General features: G+C 46.1%; 1 protein-coding gene across 1 annotated transcript in view; it reads right to left on the bottom strand.

Annotated features, from left to right (window-relative positions):
* Positions 1-852: 852 nt before the first annotated feature.
* LOC115352798 (potassium voltage-gated channel subfamily KQT member 1-like) overlaps positions 853-26498 on the bottom strand; it is a 506833-nt gene continuing 481187 nt past the window's right edge. Inside the window, exon 16 of the mRNA XM_030041436.1 lies at positions 853-2549. Coding sequence (XP_029897296.1) covers positions 2394-2549 — 156 coding nt within the window. The 3' untranslated portion in view covers positions 853-2393. The remainder of the gene's footprint in view (positions 2550-26498) is intronic.

Here is a 26498-nt window from a genome sequence, read left to right as displayed (position 1 = left end):
GCAGTGTTCGCAGTCGCCTGCTGTAAAGCGGATGGATGGCCAGCGCTGCTGGATTTTCAAACCCTTAAAGGCTCAGGCGCTGGCCTCAGTGAAGACTTGCTGCAGAAACTTCGGCTTGTGTTTAAAAAAAAAGGCACGTGCACGTGCACACACACGCATGCACACATTCTTTTTTTCTGAAGGGCCCACTGTGTGTGTCTTCATCCTTTCCTCCCACCCACTCATCCCTTCTGACGCTCTCCATAGCTGAGACCACTTGTATTTTATTTAACTGAATTTTCCAGGGAAGGGCATTTGGTGTGTTTTCCAGGCACTTCAGAGCCATAGGTGTTACTGTATGTATAGTGCCTTAACACTTCTATTGAGACTCATTAGTAAGTAAAATACTGTTGCATTCCTCAGTCCAGCAAACAGTGACCGCGCACACCCTCACACAAATACCTGCAGTGTACCCGAAGGAAGTTTCGCCTTGTGTTGGCCACAGAAGTCCCTGAGCCCTTCTGCTGAAAGCTGCACTGCTCGTCTTCTGAACCTCGGTGGCAAAGGGATCTCCAGGGAGATTTTTTACCTCTGGCTGATGAAATGGTTCCTACCCTTGGCGTCCAGTTGCCTTTTTAGCTCTGAGTGGCCAGAGTCAGTGAGGTTATATGAAGGACCATTGCAGAAGCTCATGACCCTGACTGAAAGCCAGGAGAAACTCAATGCTCTGACAATGATTATTTACCGTTTTCCCATGTTACATGCTGTATTTGGTCATGTTCAGTTACTCTGTAGTAATCAGACAAGATGGAACGGCGGCTTGTCAGCTGATTTAATTAAAACCACATTGCTTTTTTTTTTTTTATTGCCTCTCACACATCATTAATATTCTGTCTAAGACGCGCCTGCAATCTAAAGATTGGAATCAGTCTCATTGTGCTCTTTCCAAGCTTGAATTCCCAGACACACAAACCTGGGAAAGAGTTTTAAAGGGACAGGTAATAGTTAGAAGCTAATTTGATTACATTGAAATGGACCAGTCATTGGTCCAAATAAATGCTTATTAAGGGACCAGTCTTTCAGGTTGCTTTTAAATGCAGTGCAGGCTTTGCTTCCATGGATATGAGTGGGAATAGAATATATTTAGGATTTCCCAGGAATCAGGTCTTTGCTCTGCAGACTTCCGCTCATTCAAATGGTTGGTTATGCAAATATATTAAAAAGACTTGAGTAAATAACACTGCACCCTTTTTAGCTTGGTTTATTATTTACATATTTAGCAACAGTGTTGTATCGTCCCTTTTCTGGAGTGCCAGGTAAGATCCATTTCACAGTGACAGTATGTCAGCCAGCATATGCACTCGATTTGCAACCAGATTACAAGGGAAAAAAAAAATCTAGCATTTAAAATTCTATACAGCAGTTTATTTAAACAGCGATTAACTTTCATCAACAGTATGTGCATTTCTGTTTTCTTTAAGGAACCCTGCCATTCTCAATCACAGCTGCAGCCCTCCTGCAGCACCCTGTTACTCAGTGACTTGAACTGAGCTTTACAGATATTTCACAGCCAATTACCGTACAGGTTTCTTATGTTAAAATTAAGGCAACTGGAGTCAACAACCACTGCTGAATGAAGGTAAAAGCTTGAGAACATTTTGCATAACAGTCATCAGCGTAGCTGATAGCTATTACAGTGTTCTTGTGCAGTAAGCCTACGCAGATACTATCTCTCTTGCCTGTCTGTTCCAACATGCATCTCATCTCATTTGCAACCCTTTGCTTTAATTAGCTGAAGTCTTTGCTTCAGCCTTTCATATGTCAACCAGCCTGTATACACTTCCATATTTTTAATCAGTAGCCTGTTGTCTTTACTTTGTCATTCGCAGTAGCATATAAATCTGCCCTTCTTATGATCCTCACTGCTTGGTAGAAGTCAAAACATGCTGTTTAATTTTCCTGTTCACTGATTTCCATTTGTTTCATGTTCAAATGCTGGCTCTTTTCCCCCTTTTGGGCATGCTGTGAGCATTAAACTTAGTGATTAAATGCCAAAAAACCAGTCCTTTTCCCCTTCCGCGCCCACGAATGGGTCATCCTAACCCTCGCTCGGATGCTTTACCTCAACAGCGCGCCCTGTGCGTGTGCAGTGAGCCTAAATGGGGCTGGCTGCCCGGGACCGCCACCGGCTGACAGAGGTTAGCTAACGATGGCTAATTAAACAGGTGCAAAACTTATGTGCTCTCCTAGGGTCGCGACTGTCTTCTTGCTGCTGCTTCTCATTTTTTTTATTTAATCTACTACAGCAGAATATTTCATTTCACCCGCGACACAGCCGAATCCTGACACACCAAGACTTAAAAATAACCGGACGTAAAAGAATGAGAGGGTGACATGTGGCTGTCCTCCGGCTTTCAAATTTTCCGGTTCACTGGGGGGGAATCCGAGGTTGTCTGTAGCTGTCTGACAGGTGGGGTGGCTGGCCCTGACATCTGTGCCTGCGGCTGATCCCCAAACTGAGCCTGGAGCGTGTTCAGGATGTCATCTAGCTTCTGGTCCATCTGCATGACCTGTTAAGGAATCAGAAAGCAGACGAGCTGTCAAATGGTCGCACATGCTTCTGGTGAGAGGCATTCACTGGCCAAAAGCTCTGGATGGATAAAGCCTGGCATGGCGTGTGGGCGTCTGAGGAAGACCAGCTCCTCTGAGTTTTGTCTAGCCTGTTGCTCTGGAGAGGTCGAATGACGCTACGAAGTCACGGGGAAGGCCGTGAAGCCGTGTGAAGTGGCAGCAGAAGGACGGGACGTCGGCGGCCCGAGGACTTGACCCCTTGAGTCAGCCATTTTGTCTCTCAGCCTTTTCCCAGGGTTGCCAGCTTCTCTCGGCGATGATGCATCCTGCAAATATCTGCCCTGAAACTCTCTTTCGCTCTTCGGTTTATGGTGAATGTTTTTTCCCACTACCTCTCCCAGTGCTTCACCACCCTTAGTTGTAGGACATCATGCTTTCCATTACTGTCTTGGGAAACGAAACGGCTCCCCTCCCTTCACACTGTAAATAGATGCCTCTGTGATACATGTTACAGTCAGAGATCCTACCAGATACGGTGTTTATTCCCATGCATTGTTAGGAGGATAGCCTACTGAAAACCACATAATAATACCAATGACTTCATTAAAAAAAAGAACAACTGTTCTATAGGAAGCTTGACGTGCTAATCCCTCCTCTCATTTCTTTGCTTTCCAGCTGAAATTTCTCAGGCATAGTCCCTAGGCAGAGGAGTCTTTTCTAGTTATTATTATTTTTAAGTAGGGAAAGGCAAATCTGGATTTTTAAAGGGACGCTGCTCTCATACTTCCTACTGCTTTTGTGAAATTCTGGCCTTTTCTAGGAGCGCCAAGCAGGCATTACCCCGTTGCGCTGCTAGGGCTTGCCTTCACCGCCAGTGGCGTCCCGCTCACCCAGTGGGACAGGCTGGGGACTGCTGACTGCTCTAGTTTGGTCTAATGGCAAAACTGTGGCCAGCATCGTGTAAGCAACTGGGATTGCTTCTAATAATGCTTGAATACAGTGCAGCTTTGTTTAATAGATGAGCCCAAGAAAAATGAGCATTTTGAAGAACATTGGATAGTTCACTTTACAGTTATCTGCTGTGAAACTCTGAGCCTCTGAAAACTGTGATCTGTCCCACTGGGTCTAATAAACTTTGATAGCAAACCTTTTAAAGTGATATCAGATCTAAACTGAGCTTTCATTAAAAAGGGAGACAGAGAGAATGAGAGAGAAGGATTCCAGCCTTTTTCTGTGCAAAGATAACTTTGGAAATAGCCATTGGCAGCATGGACTGAAAGTTTAGCAGGCTGAGATTGCTTTAAAAACCAAGGCAAAGAAAATCACCTTATCCGCTTTCCCCTCCTCTGCCTTTTCTCACTCCAAGTGTCGCTCCCCTGGGGGCCCCCCAAACCTCGAGGTACCAGGAGCTTATTCATGTTATATCATTTTGGCAGCCACTGTTCTCTCCTATATTCAACCTGCCGGGGGAAGGCGGAGTGGAGTCTCTCTCCTACCTCGCGGAGGGAGAGATGTGCTCGTCTCTCTTTCATTTCTACTTTCGTGACAACTGTCTTCTAGTAGAAGAGCCCCTCTCCCTGCCTCTGCTGCGGTGTGGGTGCGGGTTATCTGGGGCACTATTTTTAAGCAGCAAGGAGGGAGTATTTAGGACGTGGGTGACACGGCATAGCCCTTCCCCAGGATTTCTGCCCGCGTGCTTTCGGGCGCACGGCCGGCACTGCCCGAGCCGTGACCGGAGTGGGCAGGCCAAGGTGTGTGGCCATGGGAGGACGGGGGCTGCTCACTGCAGCCCCCCCAGGTCCGGGGCGGTTGGTGCCGAGCCGGGCTTGGGATGAGCCACAGTCAAACATCAACTGGGGTAGAGGCTGACGCTCTTTGGTCGAGGGGAAGGGACGCCGGCAGAGGCTGTGTGTGTCCGGCAGAGGTGCAGCCGCTTCCCGGGAAGCCTGGCTCCGCGCCGCCGGCGGCATCTCTGCCTTTTCCTGCGTCTCGTGAGCTGCTAGGGGAGCGTGGTCGATGCTGCCGCGGTAGGTCTCTGTCTGGTGTGGTCACGGACAGAAGCACTGACAGTGCTCTCGTCTCGGGCACGACAGCTACACGTTCTGCTCAGCACTAACTCGGTTGGCAGTCTGGAAGTCACTAGTGGTTTAAGGGTTAAGCAGCACGGAATTAATTTAAAAACCACAGCATTTATTTTCTCCTCCATTCTTGAAAAGCCTGTTTGGCTGATGCTGGTAATGACTCAACAGAATCTTTCTTAAGCAGAAGCGTTGCGCAGAGCAGAAACTAAAGCAGAACTAATACATTACAGTAGGGTAAAAAGGGGTGTAGGCAGGGAAATGGGATCAGGCAGATGAAAGATCCTTTGGGGCTTTCTTTTGTGAGGCTTTGTTGATTTTGATCTGCATGCTTGATCTTAGATAAGCTATACCTGCATATTCCATGTCATTTAAACTTGCTGTATTTCTCTGTATTTTGCCAACGCAGTGAAAGAATGTGATGTAGAATAATTTTATGCACTTTTCTTTCCAGGAGAAGAGGAGGGTGGAGAATGTAAATATTCATTTGTAGGGAGGGAAAATGAGAAATTCATACATAAGGGAGTAGATTACACTACACTCTGTCACACCTTCCACATAAGGATCTGCAAATATTTCCTGAACATTAACAAATGAAGCTGCTCAGTTCTCCTGTGTCAACCGTATACACGGGAGGGTTTTAGTGGTTATTTTTGAGATTAGAAGCAGGACCATGCAAAATTAAGCAACCCATAAGAAGACGTGGTCAGTGGCAGATCTCTTCTAATTCTTAGCTTCGCGTTTTATACACAGGTTCAAGCTACCACTTTCTGGCTTCAAATGCTCTAAAATATGCCTTACTTTGAACATACAACTAGACTGGTAAAACTTTAGTCAGAAAGACAAATTCTTAGGTACCTTGTCGAATTGGAGCCTATTAAAAAAGGGTCAAGTTTGGAGGCTGGTTAACTGTGATTAAGGAGTGACAAAAGGAAAGCTATGGACACTTCAAGGCTTGACTGAAGTCAGTAGGATGACTTGCAGGGTTAGAAGACTTTTCACACGGGTGCAGGTTTTTCACAAGAGAGTCCTGGTTTTAGGTTTCTCCAAAACCACCTAGCAGCTATTACTTTCCTTAAGCCCAAACGGAACGAGTTGCCGGTTTTGAGTAACACACCCAGGCAAGCGTGCGGGCAAAGGGTTAAATTGTGCAACGTGTTTTTCGGCTGAGTAAAGTGAGAAGCCATCCAGGGCTGGCTGCAGAGTTTCCAGAGAGATGTGATATGGCCCTCGCAGGCTCTGTGGAGACAGGTGAGTTTGGCAGCTGTCCACGGGCAAATGGCAACAAAACTTCTGTTCTCCCACATCACAAAAGCGCTCCGGAGACGATCTATAAAATTGTTAAAATGCTTTTATATCCTTTCAACTGCCCTGTAGAAAGGAGACTTGCAAAAGCAGTTTAGAATATTACACTGTTGTTATTGGGGCTATGAGGTGAGCTGAAGGAGTGTTGAAATGTATATTCATTTTAACATCCCCCCGTGAAAGGGGGCTGGACTCCATGGTGACATGCAGGACTGTTAGACAAATAAAATGTCTTGCAACCAGCTCCAGTGAGTCACTGCAAGCCATGAAGGAGAACTGGGTCACTCAACCTGTGGGACGCACGGCGTCTCTGCCCTTCACCTCGAGCACCAGGTTGGCTTTCCATACCTATGTGCCGTTTGAGGTTGCTTTTGAGCCGCTGTTTGTGAAAGCTGGTGTCTCTAAATACCTCTTTTTACCTCCGTGGGCTCCTGCTGCAGAAATGCCTTGTGGAGAAGGGGACCCTAGGAATGGCAGCAGCATGGAGGAGGAGGGCTGGATCATGCTGGGGATTTGCCAAATGCTGGACAGATTCCTAACTCCCCTGAGAGCTTTTTTTCTGACATGTTTTGCACACGCACACCATAAACAAAATGCATATGTGGAAAACTCAGTTGGAGTAGCCACATGGTTTCCCCCAAATCCTCTCACTTTAAGCCGGAAAAATCCCTCCCCCCAGGTTTTGCCTATCTTTTTAATATGATTCCTGGAGGCTGGGAAAGCCAGTATCAATTATGTGCACTACACACTGACTTGAACTCTTTCCAGAGGAGCAGCAGAAGGGGAAGATGGTCTGCTGGAGCACTGAAGTAAATCTGTAAACCCACAAACACACTCATGTGTTGCTAAGTAGGTGGAGCTTTGTATCAAAAGCTGAACCCCATAAATCAAATAAAGTTGCTGTCACCTCCTTAAGGCTCTGCTCTCTCCCTGCCTGTAGCAGTCCTACATGAACTGATCAAAATGGCTGAGCTGTACAGCCTTCGTGCAGTTGTCTGCAACGTGTCTGGGCTGCTGGTACTGGGGATGCAGCACGAAATGGAGGAGGGAGAGAAGACAGCCCAGTTTGTGTTACCAATCAAAATGTCATGGAGCAACAGCAAGTTCTGCTTTTGGTTAAGCTAGATTGACTTTGGCTTCCTGTTTGCCTCACTCAAGTGGGGAAAACTACGAAGCTGTGCCCGCAGGACAGCCCAAGGTGTCGTGGCGGGGTGGAGGACTGGAAGAGACGCTGCATTGTTGAGCCCCATCCCCTGCTATTGGAGCCACTCTACCATGGGTGCTTTGGTTCTGGAAGCCCCACAAGACGCCCAGGCTTCCTCTCCTCGACACGCAGTCCTCATCCCACAACAAACTGCAAACCTAAGCATGGATGACCAAGAGCCACCAAAGCACAGTGGGCCACAGAAGGCGACCAAGGGCATTGACGGAGTCTCTGCAAGGTGTTATGTGATATTTTCCAGCCGACACTGCAAAATCAACCATATCTGGGGCCAGAGCTGCCGCGGCCATGCAAACACCACATCCCAGCCCAGGGTCTCCGAACCACCAGAGTCCTCAGTTCAGCCCACTGAACACCGCTTCTCTAGCACTGGCCCAGCTTTGGGCTCACAGGTTTACCACCACGTAGACATGTCCCCCTAAGACCCTACCATTTCCTCTCTCTCCAGCCTTTGCTGCAGGTCCTGGCTTCCAAGGCAGCTAGAATGAGGGAGGATCCACTCGCTGCAGCTCTGACTTAGAAACACCTGATTTGAGGGCTTTAACACCAACTGCTTGGAGAAGAGTCATCTGATGGGTAGGATTTATTTTGTATGGAGAGAAGAGTGTATGTGAACTTTTGTCTGCCGTGAGCTATTCTACCTTGCATGTACTTATTTCTGAATATTCCCAGCTTGTTATCTGTGATAGGTCACCTAAGGTCTACTTCTCAGGAGAAAATGCTATCAGTTTAGTAAAATCAGATGTGATTTAGTTGAACTAGTGCAATCCATTTTATGGATGCTTCCCTTTCTGCCTTGTGTAACATACTGATTTAGCTTAAGCTCGTTATCCAGAAATTCGTGCCATTTTCTCGTGTTGACCAGGTCTGTCACACGATTTTTCTTCTCATACCAGATGGTGGACTGATTTGATTAGATCCTGTAAAGCCTATGTTTAGCTTTATGTGCACATCTGGTCTTGTAGCTTCTCTCTGCCTACAGTTACACCCAATTATTCAAACATACTAATTGCCTATCATACGGTTCGAAGTCTGAATTGTTTATTTTAGGAATCGCTTTATTTTTTAGCATGTCCCTGAGTGGATTTATTGCTGTCCAGAGACTGCTGATTCTGGGAAGTGAAATCTTTTCTCTGCAGCACTGTGTGCAAAACTGCCTCCCTCTCACCTTGCTTCTCCCCTGTTAGAGAAACATCATTGAGGTGAAATGCTAAAGTCACTGAAACATGTTTTTTTTTGTTTTTAGCACAGCCAGACAATGCAATTGTTGATGTAGCCTGTTGGTAGCTGTCTGTGAGGAAGCAAATGGCCACACCGGCCATTAGAGACCACGAATAGCCTGGGAGATTTCTCTTGTGCGAGGTGCAGCTCTAGTGCAGCCTCTGTGAGCCTGGTCCAGCAAAGTGCTTATGGATGTGTTAGCTTGAAGCATGTGAAGATTCTTGCTGAGTTCACCAAATATTTAAGTGCTTTGCTGGACCGGAGCCAGAACGGTCAACAGTTTGCAAGACTATACCTTTAGGATAAGCTTTTGGAGTCTCCTAAAGGACTCATACACACATATGCACAGAAATATATCTACACCACTATTTTTCAAGTCTCTGAGGAGTGATAATTGGCATCTACCATGGCATCCTTCATGAAATTACTTTGGCATCCATATTAGCAGAGAACTAGCATTAAAACAACAACAACAAGAGGGCTTTGATGAACAGGCTCCCATTAACTGGCTGTTTTTGGGATGAGTTGTAACAGATTTGGAATTGGCCTCAATCCTAAAACGATGCTATATCCCAAAGCAAGGTTGCCAGGTGGCACGTACACAGGGAAACATCTCACCGTGGCGTGTCAATGTCTCGCAGCCAACTGCCAGCGCTCCCTGCCCCAACACTGAGCTGTGCAGCTCCTCGCTTCATTCTGCTGAGGGTGCAAACAGCACAGAAAGACCAGCTTCAGTCAACGGGAGCTTTTGCCACTAACCTCAAAGGTCAGGCAAACAGGTACATGAGCAGAAGCTACACAAACCCCACTTCCATGACAGCCTATTGTTCTGGTAGACCCAATTCTCCATGAACACCAAAAATATATTAACCACCAAACTGTCTTGTTTGACTTATTCCGTGTACCCCTTAGCAGATATCGGTTGTTTATTTTCATTCCATGAAACTTATCTAGATAAGTCCACAATTTTCCAGGCCTCCCTTCCTTTATCCCAAACATCCCCACCCGTTCTTAGGTCAGGTGTTATAACCTTTGGTGCCCTAGAATATAGTAATCTTTATTTTAAGTATAGCTTCATTTATTTTGGTTTCCATCTACCTTTCCTGTTTAAATGGAAACACAAAGGTCTATCCGTCTGCACTTTGTTCCTGGGGTATTTCCTGTTGGTACCCTTTTGGTGAGCATTATATTTTTATATTTCCTATGCCACAGTTGCACTGACGAACTTCTGCAGTAAGACCTGTGTCTGCGATTGCTGCTTCTGGTGTAAGATGCCGTTTGCTTAACTGCTAAGCAACTCTCAAGAGTTCAGCCCTGGGTTTCTAAAGCAGGCCTGGTCAGCACGCAGATTATGTTAGCAGTGTTACTGCTTCAGGGAAGGTGTGATATTTTTCTTTCAAATGAATCCTGGCTTCCTAAGCAAATGAGGTTTAGCTGATGATGTATCTGTGTATATGGTGCCACAGCAGCTTTGGAGTAAACTGGCCAGCTTCACACATTTGCCAGAGAGTCGGAGTCCTTTTACAGATAAAAAGTTTGGACAGATTTCTGAAAGTCGGGCACTTGTGCAGAAGACAGACATCCAAATTAGTGCCTCACTGAAGGAAAGGCAGAAGAGGAAGGTGAACTGTATTATTAGACCCTGGAGAATCCACACAGGATGCCCTGACCACAGGAAAAGCTTTATTCAGCTCTTGCCCCTTATTAGCCTCGGATAATCAACCACAAAATACAGAGCCACAGGAAACCAGGCAGCATAATTTCTACTGCTCCCAGAAGTACTTGCTTCTAGCTGAAGAATTCAAGTGGTGCCACTCTTTGAGTGGACACAACGGTAACGTTCCACAGCTGCCGTTACGCAGCAGCACTCGGCTGCTGGCTGTGCTGTAACTACTGCCAGAGTTTGTCTCATTTTAGCTATTTGTACATGCACCTGTGTGTCTGTTTGCAGCCAGTGCTTTGAAACATTTGGGTTTTTTTCCCCTGATTTTCCCCCAGTAGGTAAATCAGACTTTGCAGAACTCTCTCTTGATTTACATACATAAATGGTTATTTTTGTTGTTGCAGGACGTTTCATTCTTTACTCTCCTCCAGATCCTGCTCAGATCCTCCCTGTAATCTTGCCATCTCTCTTTGCGACATCGCTCTTCAGCCACACCCTGGATGACGCACTGCCATTTCTCAGCTCATTATATTGTGTGGCTACAAGTCCTGCTGCAAAACCAGCGTGGAAACAACACACAAAAATAACAAAGCTAGTCCAGCCTCAAAGGTGGATATGCAGCTACTGTGAGTCACACCTTAATTTCACAATAAAGCAACCTTGGAACTTATGCTCCCAGATGCTGATTAATTTAATTTTTAAATCTCTAAACAATGCTGGACAGAGAGAAACAAGAAAAAGAAAATGAAGCACTGAGTATTTAAATGATGCCAAAGGAGCACTGAGAAAGAAGTGGCCCTAACCTTTCACTAGATGGATGCGATAAGCTCAGTATTTTAGATGGGTGTGATGAACTCAGTGTTTGCGCCTCACCTAACCCTTTGAAGAGATGGTATCAAGCCTTCTACACTCGGATTGTTTTGCCTTTACTTTTTGTTTTTTTGAGTTCTATTAAATCTCCTCCATGAGAACAAAATCTAACCTCACCAGCCTTATGACTAGACAGGCTTCACCAGTTCCTGTAATGGGGAGGACACTTTGGACTGTGCTGCAGCTGGTTTGCTTCTTCTCAGCTTAGTTGCAAGGATTACTTACTGATACTGAAATCAGTGGGTGAATTCCCTTAATCCAGGCCTACTGACCTGACATCTACCTAAGGTAGCATCTAGTTAGCACAGCTGGTGGACTGTGTATGACAAGGTAACATTTATATGCCTTATCACAAGTATTGATACACAACTGCTCTCCATCGGTACTCATACACACAAAGCTTTACTTCAAATTATCAGTCCATCTGGTTTTATAGGCTGGCAAGAAAGGCAAATAGAGATGGAGAGAGGGAGTGTTATTATTGGGAGGAGCACAGGCATTATGGTGATGGTGATCTAGATAGCAAGACATGTAGGTACTAGAAATGTTCCAGGCATCCAGGTGTCGGACTAGACCAGAACTTCATAAACCCAGGCTCCAGTCTACTCCCCAGCACAGCCTTCTTACACTGAGGACAAATCACTCCCTGGATGAACCTCATCAATATTTGTTAACCACATGGATCAAATAATCTGCCATTTCTTTTCTTTCTGACATGAAATCACATGAAATTGGATACGTTTGAGTCTTGGTACAACACAGAAGACACAGATGTACAAAAGATAAGAGTGATCTAAAATGGGGACTGAAATGTTGGCTGTAAGAAGGAAGTAAGTGGTATTGGAAAAAGGAAGATCAGTCCCTGTTGGAAGAAGACAGGAGGAGAGAAGACGGTGGTTCTCCTTTCTCTTTCCTACCGTTGGCTCTTTGAGGATTGAAATGGACACGGCAGAGCAAGGCTGGAAGTGTGGCATGGTGGTCATGCCAGGAAAAAAAAATTAGTCGGGAAGAAAAAGGATGATTGTCTGGAGATCAGAGGGTGTCACTGGGAGGCCACCATCTGGGCTTCTATTTTCAGCTCTGCGAAAGAATTGTCAAACCATTTTAGCCGAACCCTGTAGCAAAACTAAGGGCTGGTCCGTGAGCAGATTTGTGCTGATGTCAGGAAATCAAGCCTGTGCCTGGACACTCATTTTGATGTGCCCTATTTCAGTGAAAGTGATGAAGTAAGCTTCATAGGAGCTAACTTGTAAGGGTCTTGGAAAGTGAAAACCGTACCTTTGCACTATGTGTTGTTGAAAAGGGTGAATGAAAACTTCTGCCCTTATTTCTTCTCTACTCTGCAGGGGCCAAGTCTCTAGGGTCATCTTTAAGTAACAAGTTCACTGAAACTCTCCCACCCTTTGAAGGATGCCGCAAGCCTTGCTTAATGCACACAACACAATTTGAGGAAGAAGCTACAGAAGCACAATGTGGTGTTGTGTGTTTAAATCATGAGGATTACAAAACACCATTGTTTGCTCATTAAAACACAGAAACCCAAAGCAAGTAAAATATTATCAGACAGTGCTGATTGAGGGCGTAGCAGTTCTTGATTCTTACTGATTCAAACATGCTTTGCTGAACCCTTTGGTTTTAGCCTGTCTGGCTTATCTGTCATTTGATGGATTTTACTAGCTCGCTTGTGTATACCAGGCCTGATTAACAGCACTACCACACACATATTTTTAATGAATTCTTGAAAAAGTCACGGTGAGTGGGTGGACTCTAGACTGTCTGGTCCGGTTTTGCCGCCGCAGTGACCTGACGTTGAGGGTGTCTGTCTGTCTGTCTGTTCAGCCATACCAAGCCACAGCATTCGGTCCCAGATCAGCAAAAGCCACAGGCATAAACTGTGCAGCAAAAGCAACTACACAGCAAGAAACGGTTCATGACTTGAGCTGAGATTGCTCAGCACCTGGAAGGGTCTGAGCAATACGTGGGGTGTGACAGCATAAATCAGTGCATAAACTGGCTATAGCTACAGGAATTGTGGATGCAGAGCATCAGAAGAGATGGCAGGGAGAATGAATTTGACTGGATTTGTCTTTTTTCTCCTTCCCAAGCTAGAGAATTAATTGCATAATACATTCTGTAGCTAAGAGATGTCCGTGGGCATTTAAAACACTGACTGAGAATAGGAGACTGAGTAAAGCAGATTTTCCAAATCCAGAATCTCAACGGTGGACTTTTTACATTTCTTTTGTGCTTGAAAAATAACAGAGAATTTTGAAAAATCAGCATGGCTACATCCCCAGGGGAGACTCAAATAAAGCATTAATTAAAGAAAGGGAGGTGTCTTATTTGAACTCTGCTGAGCTAGATGGATTACCTATGAAAGCTGGCATTGACAGGACAGCTGTACGAAGAAGCCTGTGGCAGAAGTACCGGTGTCTTATACAAACAACAGGAGACAGGGCGGGAGACGCAAAGCCATAATTGCCAGATAGATTTCTTCCTCATGAGGCATATGCTAAGTCAGCAGAAACCTGCTTCAGTTTTCTGTTGCAAGGCACTGCACTGTTAATTAAGGAAAAAAAAGTCGGTTATACCTCCTATCGCTCTTACAGCTCTTTAGCCTTATACTGCAGGGAATACTGCTGGGGAGAAGAATATTATAGATCTTGCTTGGAGAAACAATCATTTTTCTCTTGCATGTCTCTTCTTTTTCATATATCATTGCAGACAAAAAGCACAGCAATAAAAAGGGACATGTATTAACATGAACATTGAGGTGTAGGAATATGAGAATGGCCTGGTGAGATTTCACTGTCCCAGCATTTAGTAAAATAATTTAAACTGGTGCTGCAGTTTAATTAAGATTTTGGGTTACTGGCTTTTTTGAGGTTCTAGAGGTAGAACTGAGAAGCCATGGAGGTCTTTACGCAACTTTCTGCCATGGGGAAAACCAGATCTTTTTCAGGTCAACAAGCTAAAATTCATTAATACAATAGGCACCTGTTGGGACTACGGAGGACCCCCAGATTTAATTGCTTTGCTTCACATCTACTTGCTCTTTTAATATTTTTACTTACCATGAACTACGACTTTGACCTTCTAACTCAATATAATCTGTAATATGTCTAAGCCTTATTTAAAAATGCCTGGGTTATTTGTTGTTCTGTAGTGAGTGTTTCTCGTCCCTTCAGAGCAAGCTTTAACTCCATATGGAACTAGTTATCAGTGAGAAGGAAAATAAGATATCTATCTTTTTGCTAATTAATACTTCAGAAAGCTTTCACTTTCATGTTTTAAGGCATATTAAAAAACCCAGCTGTGACTGGGTGCTTGTCTTTCTGCACCAGTATAGTGTAAACCAAAAATGACCATCACCATGAATCCGTGACATTGAGGCTCTGGTTTTGGCTGCTTGACTGCTGTGCTTGGCTTCCTTCGCTGCATGCCCAGCCCTGAAACCAGGATGAAAGAGCGTGCTTAAGCCCTGCTGCTGCTGAAAGGCACGGCTCTGCCGGCCCCAGCTGCACCCTCCTGCCCTCCCCGTGCTGTACTGGTCCACGGTCCAGCCTTGGCTGGGCTTAGGAGCAAGCCCAGGAGAGCCGTGCGGCACAGCAAAGACTACTCATCCAGGAGAGCTGCCTCCAGCCTGGATCCCAGGGTCACGGATGCCTCCTCCTCTGTGCTTAAATGACTCTTTTACTGCTGAGAGGTTACGCAAGAACAGAGGGAAAAAGCAAAAGCTCTACGTGAACCGCCGTCATGTACTGTGCTCCAGCTGAGGCACTGTGCACCCCGTCAAAAAAGCTGGGGTTCTTCACCCTGCTTTCCCTTACCTCTAGTATAGTCAGCTGAAATGTCCATGGTAAGGCACACAACCGCTTTTTCCTAGGAATCTGAGCTAAGGTTTTAATTACTGTTAATAAGAAAGTGGATTTTCTATCGTGCAAAAAGATTCAAAGTAAAAAACCCACCCTCCAGACCCCCAGACCATGCCAAACCTGGGTAAAAGCAAATAATTTCTTTGCCATGAAATCTAAATTTTTCCCTTTCTTATTTGCTAATAATTTGCAGAAGGCAAAAATCATGGTGAAATACATGCCCCCCCCCCAACTTTTCATTTGGAAAACACTGAAATACCTCTATTCAAATCTTCACTTGTTTTTACTTATTGTTCCTAAAAAGTTCATCAAAATCAGTATGATTTTCTGTAACACAGCAGATCCTGCAAATTTTGCCAGGGAAGATGCGTTTCGGTGCGAAGGCTCCTGCCAGCTCTAGTTCAAACACTTGTGACTTAGCATACGCCAAAAGCGTACGCGGTCTCGCACAGCCGGACAGCGCGGGAGCCCCAGGAGCCAGCCTCGCTTGCACAGCCTGTGGAAAGACCTGCAAGGCAGGAGCTAGGAGGTCTCTACTCCTCTGAGATGTTGGATGCTCTGGTAGGAGCACCAGGCCATAGCTAGCGCTGTGCCAAGCCCTGTAACGGGGCAGGTTGATTTTGGTACTCCCCTCCTCTCCTGTCGACGGGGGAGATGTCCGCACCTCCTCTCTCCTGGCCAGAGCTGCTGCCGAGCTTTGCGCTAGCTGCCTGCTGCTCTTTATCACGGGCGAGGAGTGGAAGCGGCTGGGTTCAAAATATGTTTGGACGAAGCCTTTATTGGCGGGCAGCTATTTAAAAAGCTGCCCTATACGCTGCTAGCCTCAGGCGGAGCCCTGTGTACGTCCCCTGGATGCAGGGCTTCCCCCAGCCTGGGGAGGATGTTACTCTCCTCGCCTCTCTGATTTTGGCCCCGGTGCGTGGCGTTGCCGCACTTGACCACCCTTGGGCCTTTTGGCCGCATAAGCATCATCACTTTTTTGGGGCTGGAGCCCTTCACCTCTAGCCCCAGCCCTCTCGAGGGAGGCAGAGGCGAGCAGCAGCCACGGGGGGTAGCAGCGAAGGCTCACACGTCCGCGCTGCCAGCCAAAACGCCGTGCCTCCCCGCAACCTCCTGCTCATCGCTTCCCTCCCGGCGGCTTCCCGCAGGGACTCGGGCGAGCGAGGCGAGGGATTACTCAGCTGAAGGCGGTTGCGGTGCTATACCCCGGGACGGGGCAAACGCCTCCGTCCAGGATTTCGGACACGGTTCTGTTTACCTGCAGCGGTTGGGCACTGCCAGCGAATGCGGCAATCTGAAATATGGTTTTTAAAGCCAGCCATGGCGGTCATAAGTGGATCTGCACGGGCAGCCGGGGAAGATTAAATCCTCTTGTTAGCCACAGGGCAGTGTGGTGTGGCAATTAGTATGTTAAGCAGAGCTGAGAGAGACTTTTGTAATGAAACCGAAAACTTGGCTGGCCCCCAAATTCTGCAAAGGTTCAAGAACCTTTCAGTAAACCTGGATTGAGCCTTGGCAGATTTATAATTTCAAGGAGGAACCGTTAAAAACACCCTGGTTTGTGCAGGATTTTGAGCCCAGACCCGGCCACACTTGGCACTTTGGGAGTTTTGCTTTGGGTTTTTTGCATACAAATCCAAAACACAATGTAGACTCAGCAGGGAGGAACCGATGCAAACCAAAACTGCTGAGTTTTGCACAGCTCTAATTATAATCTCTTCACAGTCCTGGTTTTATTTATTATTGTTTGTACTGTGGTAGCAGCGCGGGGCTCCAACCAGCTTCGGGGCCGCGCTGTGGTAGGTGTTGTAAAGGCAGAAGAAGGAGGCAGGATCCCCGGCCTGAAGAGTTTATAATCTAAATAAACAAAAAAGATAAAGAATGAGGGAAAGACATAAAACACGTAAGCAAAGTGATTAGGGGGTGTTGGCAAGACAACCGCCTTTCTTAGCGTCTCTCTCACCCACACATAAAATCTCTGTCTATTTACCTCGTAAACTCTTTGGGGTCAGGGCCGCGTTTTCCAAAATGCGGAGGGACATGGGATGCGAGACATGATGAGAGAAACGAAGGTGCCGGGGGGCAGCAGCAGGATCGGCAGCCCACAGGGCGGCCCCGCCGGATTTCGGCAGCGAGGGCGGGAGCGGGAGGCAGGCGATGGGGAGAGCGGCGAGGGGGACGGACGAGACAGACGGCACTCCCGAGCTTGGGTCAGGTCTGAAAACCCACCGTATGCACTATGACAACCTGGGACAAGTCACCGGACCGCTCCGTGCTGCGGTTTCCTCTAGGGTTGAGCAGGGCTAAAAATATTTCCCTATATGGCATAATTCCTCCTCGATGTAAACTGCTTTGAGATACTCAGGTGAAAGGTGCTAGAGGAATGCAAAGATTTATTTTTCATAAACCTCCTCACATATTCTTTTCACTGCCAAGTCAAGGCCTGAAGCCAGGAATTTTAGAGATGCATACATCTCTCTCACTATATATATACATATATATATATATATATATATATATGAGAATATAAAAATGTATTTATGAAAGAGGCCAAAGTGTATTTTTTAGAAATGAAACCTTAAGTTAGATATCCTAAAACTATATATAGGAACTTAAATGAACAGCCAGATTTAAACCAGGACACTTTTATAAAACTGGGTTCAGGAGTCTAGCTATAAGTTCTTACTTGAAAATGTTTAGCCACAAGCTAGCTGGAAATTTCATATCTTAAAAGAAGTTCGTAATGTCTGTTGTTTTTTTTTTTTTTTCTTCTAGGATTTAGGTGAAGGTTTGGGCCAGTTATTTTATCCCAATTATTCACCATTCTGCAACTATTAATTAAAACAAACAGCTCTCTGAAGCTATTTCTCACAACGGGGAAGATTTATATCTTGAAACTGAAGCCTGTTTTCTCACTGCATCTATTTTCTACACTGCATAAACATCCAAGTTTGTTATTGCAGCAATCACCAGCGCGAGCTCTCAGAGCTCCTTGCCAGGCTTGTGATATTTATTGTTTGTTAAGCCCCAGCTCCTGGAGTGAAGTGATTAGATGAGAACCTCGGCTTGCAGTTAAAAAAAATGATGCAACTTTGCGCTGGACCACAGGGTCGGTGAGAGAAACGGCAAAACACGAGCAGAATGTATAGCCAAGGGTCCAAACATCAGAAAGGCGGGCAAAAAAGAAAACCCCACATGTATTATTATTTTTAAAGCCTAAGGACTCTGGAGCCAACCTCCCCCTTATAATTTGGAAGGGGGGGGGGCTGACTCATGGTTTCTGACTGCCAAGGCATGGCCGTGGCGGGGGTTACTCATCGCCTTATAGCTGCCCAGAGGTTTCTCACCGAGGGGCTGCTCACCCCTCTGCTGAGCTGCACGTGTTTGTTATCGCGGGGCGTTGGGCTCCTGCCACTTTTTTTTTTTCCTTTCTTTTTCCTTTTAAAAAACAACTTTACTGAGGCATTAATTTATGAAAATATCCTGCGCAAGGAACTACACGGACTTGGCAAATAGAGACAATAGGTCAATTCCTGGCCCTTCCAAATCTGACAGGATCCCTTTAGCTTTCAAAAAAAGAAGAAAAACAGAACTATTAAAAAGTCTCAGCTGCCAAATAGTCAGTAAGTCTATAACAACATAAAGCAAATGTAAACATTATATGATGAAACGCATTTTTTTAAAAAGCCGCCTTTTCTCAGCAGTTAGATGGGCTTTATATACAATGGGAAGATTCATTCCTGAAGGTAGCTCCAGCATATGAAACAAACCCCTACGTATCACAGTCTAAAATATCTATTTTAATAGAACAGCAATTGAGGCATCGCCTTTACCTTGGGAAAAGCTCATTCAGCCTCCTGATTTATGAAGGCTGTACTTCTCACTGCTCCGCTCCCCGCCTCGCCGTGCCCACAAACCCTCTGGGGAGAGGAGAAAAATATGTCTGCACTGAAGGAACCTAGCTATTACCAGTGTAACTAAAGGAGATTAATAACGGAAAACCAATGTGAAGAGCACAACACAAACACAAGCAGGAGAAAAATGAGACCGTTTGCGTGTGGAAAAATAGCTATACAAGGTCACGGTTTAAGAGACGCAAAGGTCTGGCGTGCATTGTTCGCCAGGCTATGGATGGGAGCTGGGGACACAAGCGGGGATCCACAGCCAGCTCTGGCCGGACCCTGTGCCCACTCGAGCCCACAGGCATGGGAGAGAGCATGGAGAGCTCTGCTTTCTCACTGCTACAGCCCTGAGGAAAGGTCCTGTTGACAGCGAGCCAGGGTAATGCCGTGGTGTTTTGGGTTCTTGGGAGGTTGGGAAGAGGATAGCAAAGCTTTACACAAAACCTCATGACAGTAGTCACAGGTGAATTGCGCTGCTCAGATTTTTCTCCACAAAGAAAGCAGAGGAAAGAAAAAAATCACCCTTGACTTTCCCGCTCCCCTTCAATGGGTCCCTGCCGCAGAAAGCGCACTTGCCAGATGCCTGCAATAGGCCTGCAAAGCAGCATAATATTCGGCTCATTGCTGCTGGAAGTTCTCCCTCCCTTGCCACCGTGGATGCTACCTGTAGCATGTGGCAATAAACTTCGTACCCAAAAGGCAGAGTGGATCCCAGAAGAGGCAGTAGGGAGGAACACGGTCTTTTCAGCTGCCTGAATGTACTGTCTGTAGCCATGCTGCAATTTGTGTGGTTTACATTTATTCATTTACGTGGGTACAATTCACATCTCTCTTTAGGGTGCAGTTAAATCTGACTTCTAGTTCAAGGTGTGACTTCAGGAATCAGGACAGTTATAGACCAGCAACAGATGCAGACAGTTACAGCTCAGAGGAGAGAAAAATCCCCTCTTGCATGAGTGAATAAATGCCAAAACACCCTGAAATCCCACTATTTACCAGAGAACCTTGCATTATGAATGTTTGTGGATCTCTACTGGGGCTAGGGTTAGGCACGCAATGATGAACTGGTATTGTCCTTTCTGTTTCACACATACTTTCTGAGCTGGTGGAAGACAAATGTTGGACACACTAGTGCTGTCAGCTGCTCCAGTACACTTCAGGAACATCATTCTTTCTATTCCTGCTGTTAATTCAGCAACGTGCCCTGCCAATAAACCATAGCAATAGCTGCCTCACGGGTCATCATCACTACACAAGAGGAGGCAGCTTGCCAACACCAGACAACTTAGCCACCAACCACTCTGGGATAGCCAAATCCTCATGGGCAACGGCAGTCTCTCCTGAACTGACATCCCAGTGGGATGTCCTGGGGATGAAGGGTTAAGGCATGCTTCCCGTACTTCTGAAGCCACAGCTGATCAACCCAAGGGTGCAGGCTGATACAGTCCTACTGTTTTGTGCGTGCTGCTCTGGTCCAGAACGAGTCAGCACTGGGGTGTCCACAGCTGGTAGAACCTATGTCAAGTGTCTTTGCTCTGCCACGTCTCAGCCTGCGTGAGCTGCTAGGCAAGGCTCACCATTGTCTTCTCAAGGTTACAAGGTAAGGCTGAAGTGGCCTCCAGCCAAATCGTCACATACCCAGTGCTCGCGTCCAGAGAGATGTATGAAGGTAAACAGCTTGAAGAACTGGGTACTTGCTGGAAGGAAGGACAGTCAAACCAGAGCCTTCTGTTTTATTACTCGTTTGCAGGCAGATCAAGGGAAAAAGGCAAGCATCCCACAATAACTTGGAAAATACCTCATTACAATGCTCAAGGCTGTGGGATGTGCCCTCACAGAAAAGCCCATCACCTAATGCAGTCCTGTTGTTGGCACAACCGTGCAATTAAACTTAAGCACCACTTAAGACTTTGGAGGCTTAAACTCAAGAATGCCATGCCCAGACAAATTCTGCTGTAAAGACAAAGTGACTTAGGCAGATTTGTAGATTAAAATGGAAATGCCCTCGCTGTACTGATTACTTATGCCATTTTATTTTGTCCTTCGCTTTTGAAGAGAACTGTTGTGCGAGGAAACAGAGCTTCAGTTTTCTTGTCGAAACTCCTGACGCCAGTGATCCCCCACTTACATGCAAAGCAAAGCTATGTGTAAGTCATAGGGTCAATTTGTTTACCTTGCCTGTGGCAAGAGCTGGGTTCATCAGGTTAATTTCAGTAGTTGCTAAAAGGTCTTGAAATTTTTTCTGGTGTCATATGGCTTTTGCCTTTTTTTCAAAGCAGGGGGTAACCATGGACTGTTCAAAACATAATGAAGTAAACAACATTTTTCTGCATCAAGCTCATCCTGGAGATTAATTCATTTGCATTTCTAGCCCTTTCAAGTGAAGGAAAGTCATACAGATGTGAGCAGTCATTTAAGGATTTTAAGGGTTATGGTTCGCATCATCCAAAATTAATTCCAGGACTACTCGTTCACAGAAAAGGGAAAAATGAAGGTGGACATGCTGGCGTGTTGGGAAAAATGGGGGATTTTTAATTAAAAAAATTATTTCACAGCTGCTATTATTTATTTAAGTTCAAAGCCTCTGGGCACATCCACACTGATCTGTTGTGAATTGCTTCTTTGTTGCTGGTTCTAGCAAAGTTGATTTCATATTGCTGATTCATCTAATGGGTTTGGACTGCTCTTGTTATCCTTTCAGATAACGGACCATTGAGCCTGCAAGCAAGTTTGCTGTCTGCTACCATCAGCTGACTTACTTCAGATTTCTAAAATTGAGTAGTTCTTGTTTTTGGGGTTTGTGCGTGTAGGAAAAGTGAGAACTTCATGAAAATCAGAGCAGCAAAATACTTGTTTGGTCAACAACCGGGACGTCTTAAATGTTGCTAATGAGAACTACTCCTGTATACAGGAACGAGTTAATCCTGAGATAAGTCTCTCAATAATTTGCCATTAACCGTGGCTATTGATTCTGCTGCCTGGCCTTAGGTGAAATTACGATGTAAAAAAACCACAGTGGCAATAGCAACAAAGTACAGTGTTTTCTGGCAGACTCTGCAAGCCCCTTCAATGCAGGAAGCAATAGATTATAAACAAGTTTTATTTTAATCCCTGCAGGACATATTGTGAGAGTCCAAGAACAAGACCTATTTTTCTCAAAGCCCTCCAGAGAAAAAAGTTCTTGAGATCCCAATACAATATCAAAGAGATCAGCCAGTAAAGAAAAACTATCTGTTCCTGGCAAGACATCAAAACATTTCCCAGAAGTTTATAGTTGTCCAACTGATCATCAAAGAAAAGAGTTTTGGTTGGGTTTGGGACTTTTTAGTGCCAAGAGGTGTTATTGATTCTGAGACGCCTGGTATTTTCAAGTATGCCAGCCAAAGGACTGCTGAGGGAACATAAATGGTCCTTACTATGTGAAATGTGTTATCTCTGGGCTATTTTATACATAAACTGATCTTTCTGTGAGCAAAAGGCTTAGCGGCATGCCCGGTGCAGGCAGCTATTACGCACACAGAAGCTTCTATTTGCACATCCCACCGTGCACGCAAAAAGTGAGCATAAATATATTTCCTGTGAAAAAAACTAATGTCTAACTCTTAAAAGTACACGACTCCATTAATTTCTACTGTGCTCACCACGAACACATCACAAGGGTTTATTTTCATTTTTTTTAGGTAGGGAAATATCTTCCGCTGAAGCAATGAGAGGTTCAGCGGCAGAGATAATTTGTGGCTTAGCTATGAAGGGATCCAGAAGGCAGCATTATAATCTCTGATTTGTAATACCGTAAAGCAGAGGAGCTCAAGCCATGGGACCTGGTATTCTTGTGCCATACACAAACGCAGAAAAAAAAGCCCTGCGCTGTATGACTGAAGCCTCCGCAACATTACCTGCGTCACTGGATGAACCTAAGTTTCTAGCTATCCCAGTAAGCGCCCTGAGTAGAAATGCATAGTTTACCAAAAACGCAGCGCTTTTGCCGATTTAGCTTCTGCCAAGTTGATGAGGAAAACAGTGCTGAAGCTGCGTTTATGCCCGTATCAGTGGAGCTAACCAGAGCTTATGGCTGCAGCAGTTCTGGGAAGCGCGGACCTGAGGAAGCCAGCTTTCCTACGGCACCGAAGGCTGGCTACGTGGGTTCTCGTTCTCTCTCTCGTCTTCTCTCTGTTCCCAGCTCCTGCCCTGCTTGCTCTGCTGTCCCCAGGCCAACGGCAAAGGGCTGACTGAGCAGCAGCGGCCAAGGGACAGCTCTGCCCTGCTCCCCGTGCCGACTCACCCCGCGGCGAGGGGCGAATGCAAACGCCCCGCGGGTTTGCTCGCGGCCGTCCGGCGGGCAGGGCTGGGACCTGGCCTTTCCAACTGGGGAGGGATTCAAAGAAAAGAAGCCAAAAGCAGGAAGGAGTCTTCTGGCTCTAAATTAAACCTTCATTTGGAAGGTCAGCTGCAAATGCTTCAGATCTCCTAGACAGTCATGAGGTCAAGCTGTGGCTGGGAAACCATCAGCCGCGGCCAGGGCTGCGCAGGAGGACTCGAGAGGGCTCTCTGCCGAAAAGTGCTCCCGCCCGGGAGAAAGACAGCGTCTCTGGGAGGACCAGCGCAAGTATTTTGGCAAATCTTCCTTGATGTCAGCTTAGGCTTTAACTCAGATGACGCTGTAAGGCCATTTCCCTCTTCACACACAGCCTTGCCATGCAAGCTGAGACGATTTATGGTCCGTATTTGCCCTTCACGCAGGCTAGCAGTGTGTCTACTTCTCTGAGATGACCAAACCAGTCGCCTGAATGCTGATAATCCCCCAGCCAGAAGGGCTGCAGGTCCTTCCCACTACCTCTCCCTCTCCCCGCCACTTCTCTCCGACGCTCCCACAAGACATCAGGGGAGCACCTCGGTTCCCAGCAGCACAAACCAAATGCTGTCTCGGCAATGGGCAGCTGTTAATGAAACACCGTACGGAGGCTGATGCTTGCACGTGACTTTGCAGAGTTGCTGGAATAACCGTAACACCTGGGCTAACTCTGCAGCAAACTCCTTGCCGCTGCAGGGTGCCCGTTGCCCTCCTCTCTGTTCCCCACAGACCTTAGTCCTGGTCCTCGTCCCTCCTGAGCTGGAAGTGCTGATGCTAGATGACTCTCTGGATTTCTGCACTGCTGTAGCTGGGCGTGAGCAAGCCCCAGTGCAGCCGCACGGTGGCCCAGCCACCGAGAAGGATCCGTCCCCACAACTGATTTGTACGCACCGGGCTTCTGAGCCGCCACCTGGCACAACCTCCCCTACGTATGTCCCAGACAAAATAGTGGCGGTCCCAACATTCAAAACCTGTAACTTAAAGGTCATGCTCCTATAGAAATGATGTCCTTAGCAAGGCTGCAGCCCATCTCGCATCAGAAGAGAGGAGATTTCCGAAAAGCTCAGCTCTGACAATAGGCAACGCTTACTTGAAGCGTTGCCAAAAATTGGACGAGTTATTATTTTTGCAAAGCTCCTTCGCCATAGCTGCCCTCTTGTCCTCTTAAATGCAAACGTTTCTGTCATCTGTCACAAAGAGTGCTGCCATTTTGCTGCAGCGGTAGGAAGCCCAGGCTGTTGAGATAGGAGCTGGAGTTTGGCAGGAGATCTGTGTGAGTAGGGAGTGAAAAAAAAAATGCCGAGGTGGAAACACGCCAGCGGGAAAATTACACTGTACTGAGAAAGCGGCGGTGCAGAATTTATGAAAGCAAGGGGGCAAGCCCTTTTCAAATGTCCGCCCTTATGAGAGTAAGGTAAAGGCAGACGATTTGCTGGGAAGCTAGCTTGCTTGGTGGGAAAGCCAGTTCACGGTGGTCGCTGCTGTTAGGCATGGCAGCGAGTTTTGTAAATGGCATGAAGCAAATTCCAGCTTCCAGAGCAGAGCACGCAGCTTTGCAGATTGCTGTGAATGCTGACCCTCAACACTGATTTTAACTCTATTTCATCCTCAGTGAGTCAACCTGCATTCCTCGTGACCAAATTCCTGGGAAATCAACACCACGGAGAAGTTCGGCCAGTGATTTTCACAAAACCATTTCCTATGCAAATAATGTCTTTGCAAGGGACTTAATGACATTTTATTTTGCTGCACAGTTTTTTTCATGTATGCTAGTCATTCGAAAAGGTAAATTACCCAGCTCTGGATATGCAATACTAAAATAATAGAAGGGTTGAAAAATTTTTCTGTAAATGGTTTTGACTGAATTATACTGCTCACTGATTTGTTTTTAGTGATGTAAAAGGTATTCAGAATTTTCTGCTTTCCTTTTAAAAACAAAGTGCAGTTAACACCCTAAATTTCCAGCCTTTGATTTTTTTAAAGCCTTTTACTGAAAGTGTGTTTATTTTAACCAAACACTTTTCTAAGGAATTAAAAAGTTAGTTTCAAGTTTTTATTACAAAGGAAGAAAATTGTTACAAAACTGATAAAAATAAGGGATCCCTCCCCACTCCACTGTCCCATTCATAATTGCCATTTTTTTTTGATCAGTTCAGCAACAACGGCAAATAAAAGCCTGAATCCCAAGCATCTGTGACTTAAACCAACAACATGGCATGACAAAGTGTGCAATTACACTAGATTTGCGCACTTTTTAAAGAGGCAAAACCTCTTGGCCGTTTGCCACGTCTCTTACAAGGTAGGAGAGGGGTCCGGGGACACCTCGGGGTGACTGCTGGGGGGACTGCCCGACCTCCCACCCACCTCGACGACGGGCGCAGGCTCAAGTTACTTGCCCTGCCTTTCTGCTTGTGCTTTTAACACTTATGGCACCTATATATATATATCGTGTTCTCATTTGCCTGGTTTAACAATGCAACCAGCTACAGTTTGCACGCTTCTGTTCACGATTTAAAATGATATTTTTATTTGCCCACCAAAATTTTGAATGTGGCTTAATCCTTCCCCACTCCAGACCAGCGCTCTCTGTAACAGGAATAATGTTTAGGATTCAATTCATACTCCACCAGGCGAATAAAATCAAAGTCACTCCAGGCTCTGATACGGGGCGGGGGGGGGGGCAGAAAACAAAAAGAAAGGGAAAAAACCCCAAACAAGTCACTCACCCCTCCACCCCCCAGCCCTTTCCTGGGACAGAACAGAGTGTTTTGTACTCCGTTCAGCTGATTTGGCTGCGGCGCTGGTGGCGGTTCTGAGCGCAGGTACAGCGACCTGCTGCTGCTGCTAAACAATCTGGGGGAGCCCCCGTGATTTTGGGGACGAAACTCCCCTGGGAAGAGCAGCTGGACGCCTTTTCCTGGCTCAGCCCAGGGGGATGGCTCCTCTCTGCCCCTGACCCACCGTGGTGATGCACGTCGGTGCATGCTGGAGGGTGTGTGTGTGTGTATTACTAGGGAAGTACTGAAAAAAAAAAAAAAAAAAAGAAAAAAAAGGAAACATTTTCAGGGACTGCACAGAAAACGGCGCAAGAGTTGCTAGAGCAGTGTGCATACGCTCGAGAGGAATCCCTTTCAGTTCCTCTTTTCTTCAGCTTTATTTAAAAAGGGTTTGAAGGCTGGTTTAATTACGAAAACCAGCTCTCTAGACACCAAACAAAACGGCAGCCTAGCCTAAGTTGGCACCAGGACAGATGCATATTTTGCTCACTTCTCCATGCCAATCGGCTGTAGCTCATCCAGTATGTCAATCCAAGTTGGCTGTCTGAAATCCAAGTTTAGTGGCCTGAAAATATCCCAGTCCGGCTTTGTTTCATGTGGTAAACAGCTTGCTCAGCCTATTTCTTCAACGTTCAAAACAAAAATCAAAACCTCCCCAAAACCCGTTACTACATGTTATGGTAA

This window comes from Aquila chrysaetos, chromosome 17 (assembly GCF_900496995.4).
Source record: "Aquila chrysaetos chrysaetos chromosome 17, bAquChr1.4, whole genome shotgun sequence".
Lineage (NCBI taxonomy): Eukaryota > Metazoa > Chordata > Aves > Accipitriformes > Accipitridae > Aquila > Aquila chrysaetos.
The sequence above is the reverse complement of the archived record's forward strand: the minus strand, read 5'-3'. Positions and strand labels throughout refer to the sequence as shown.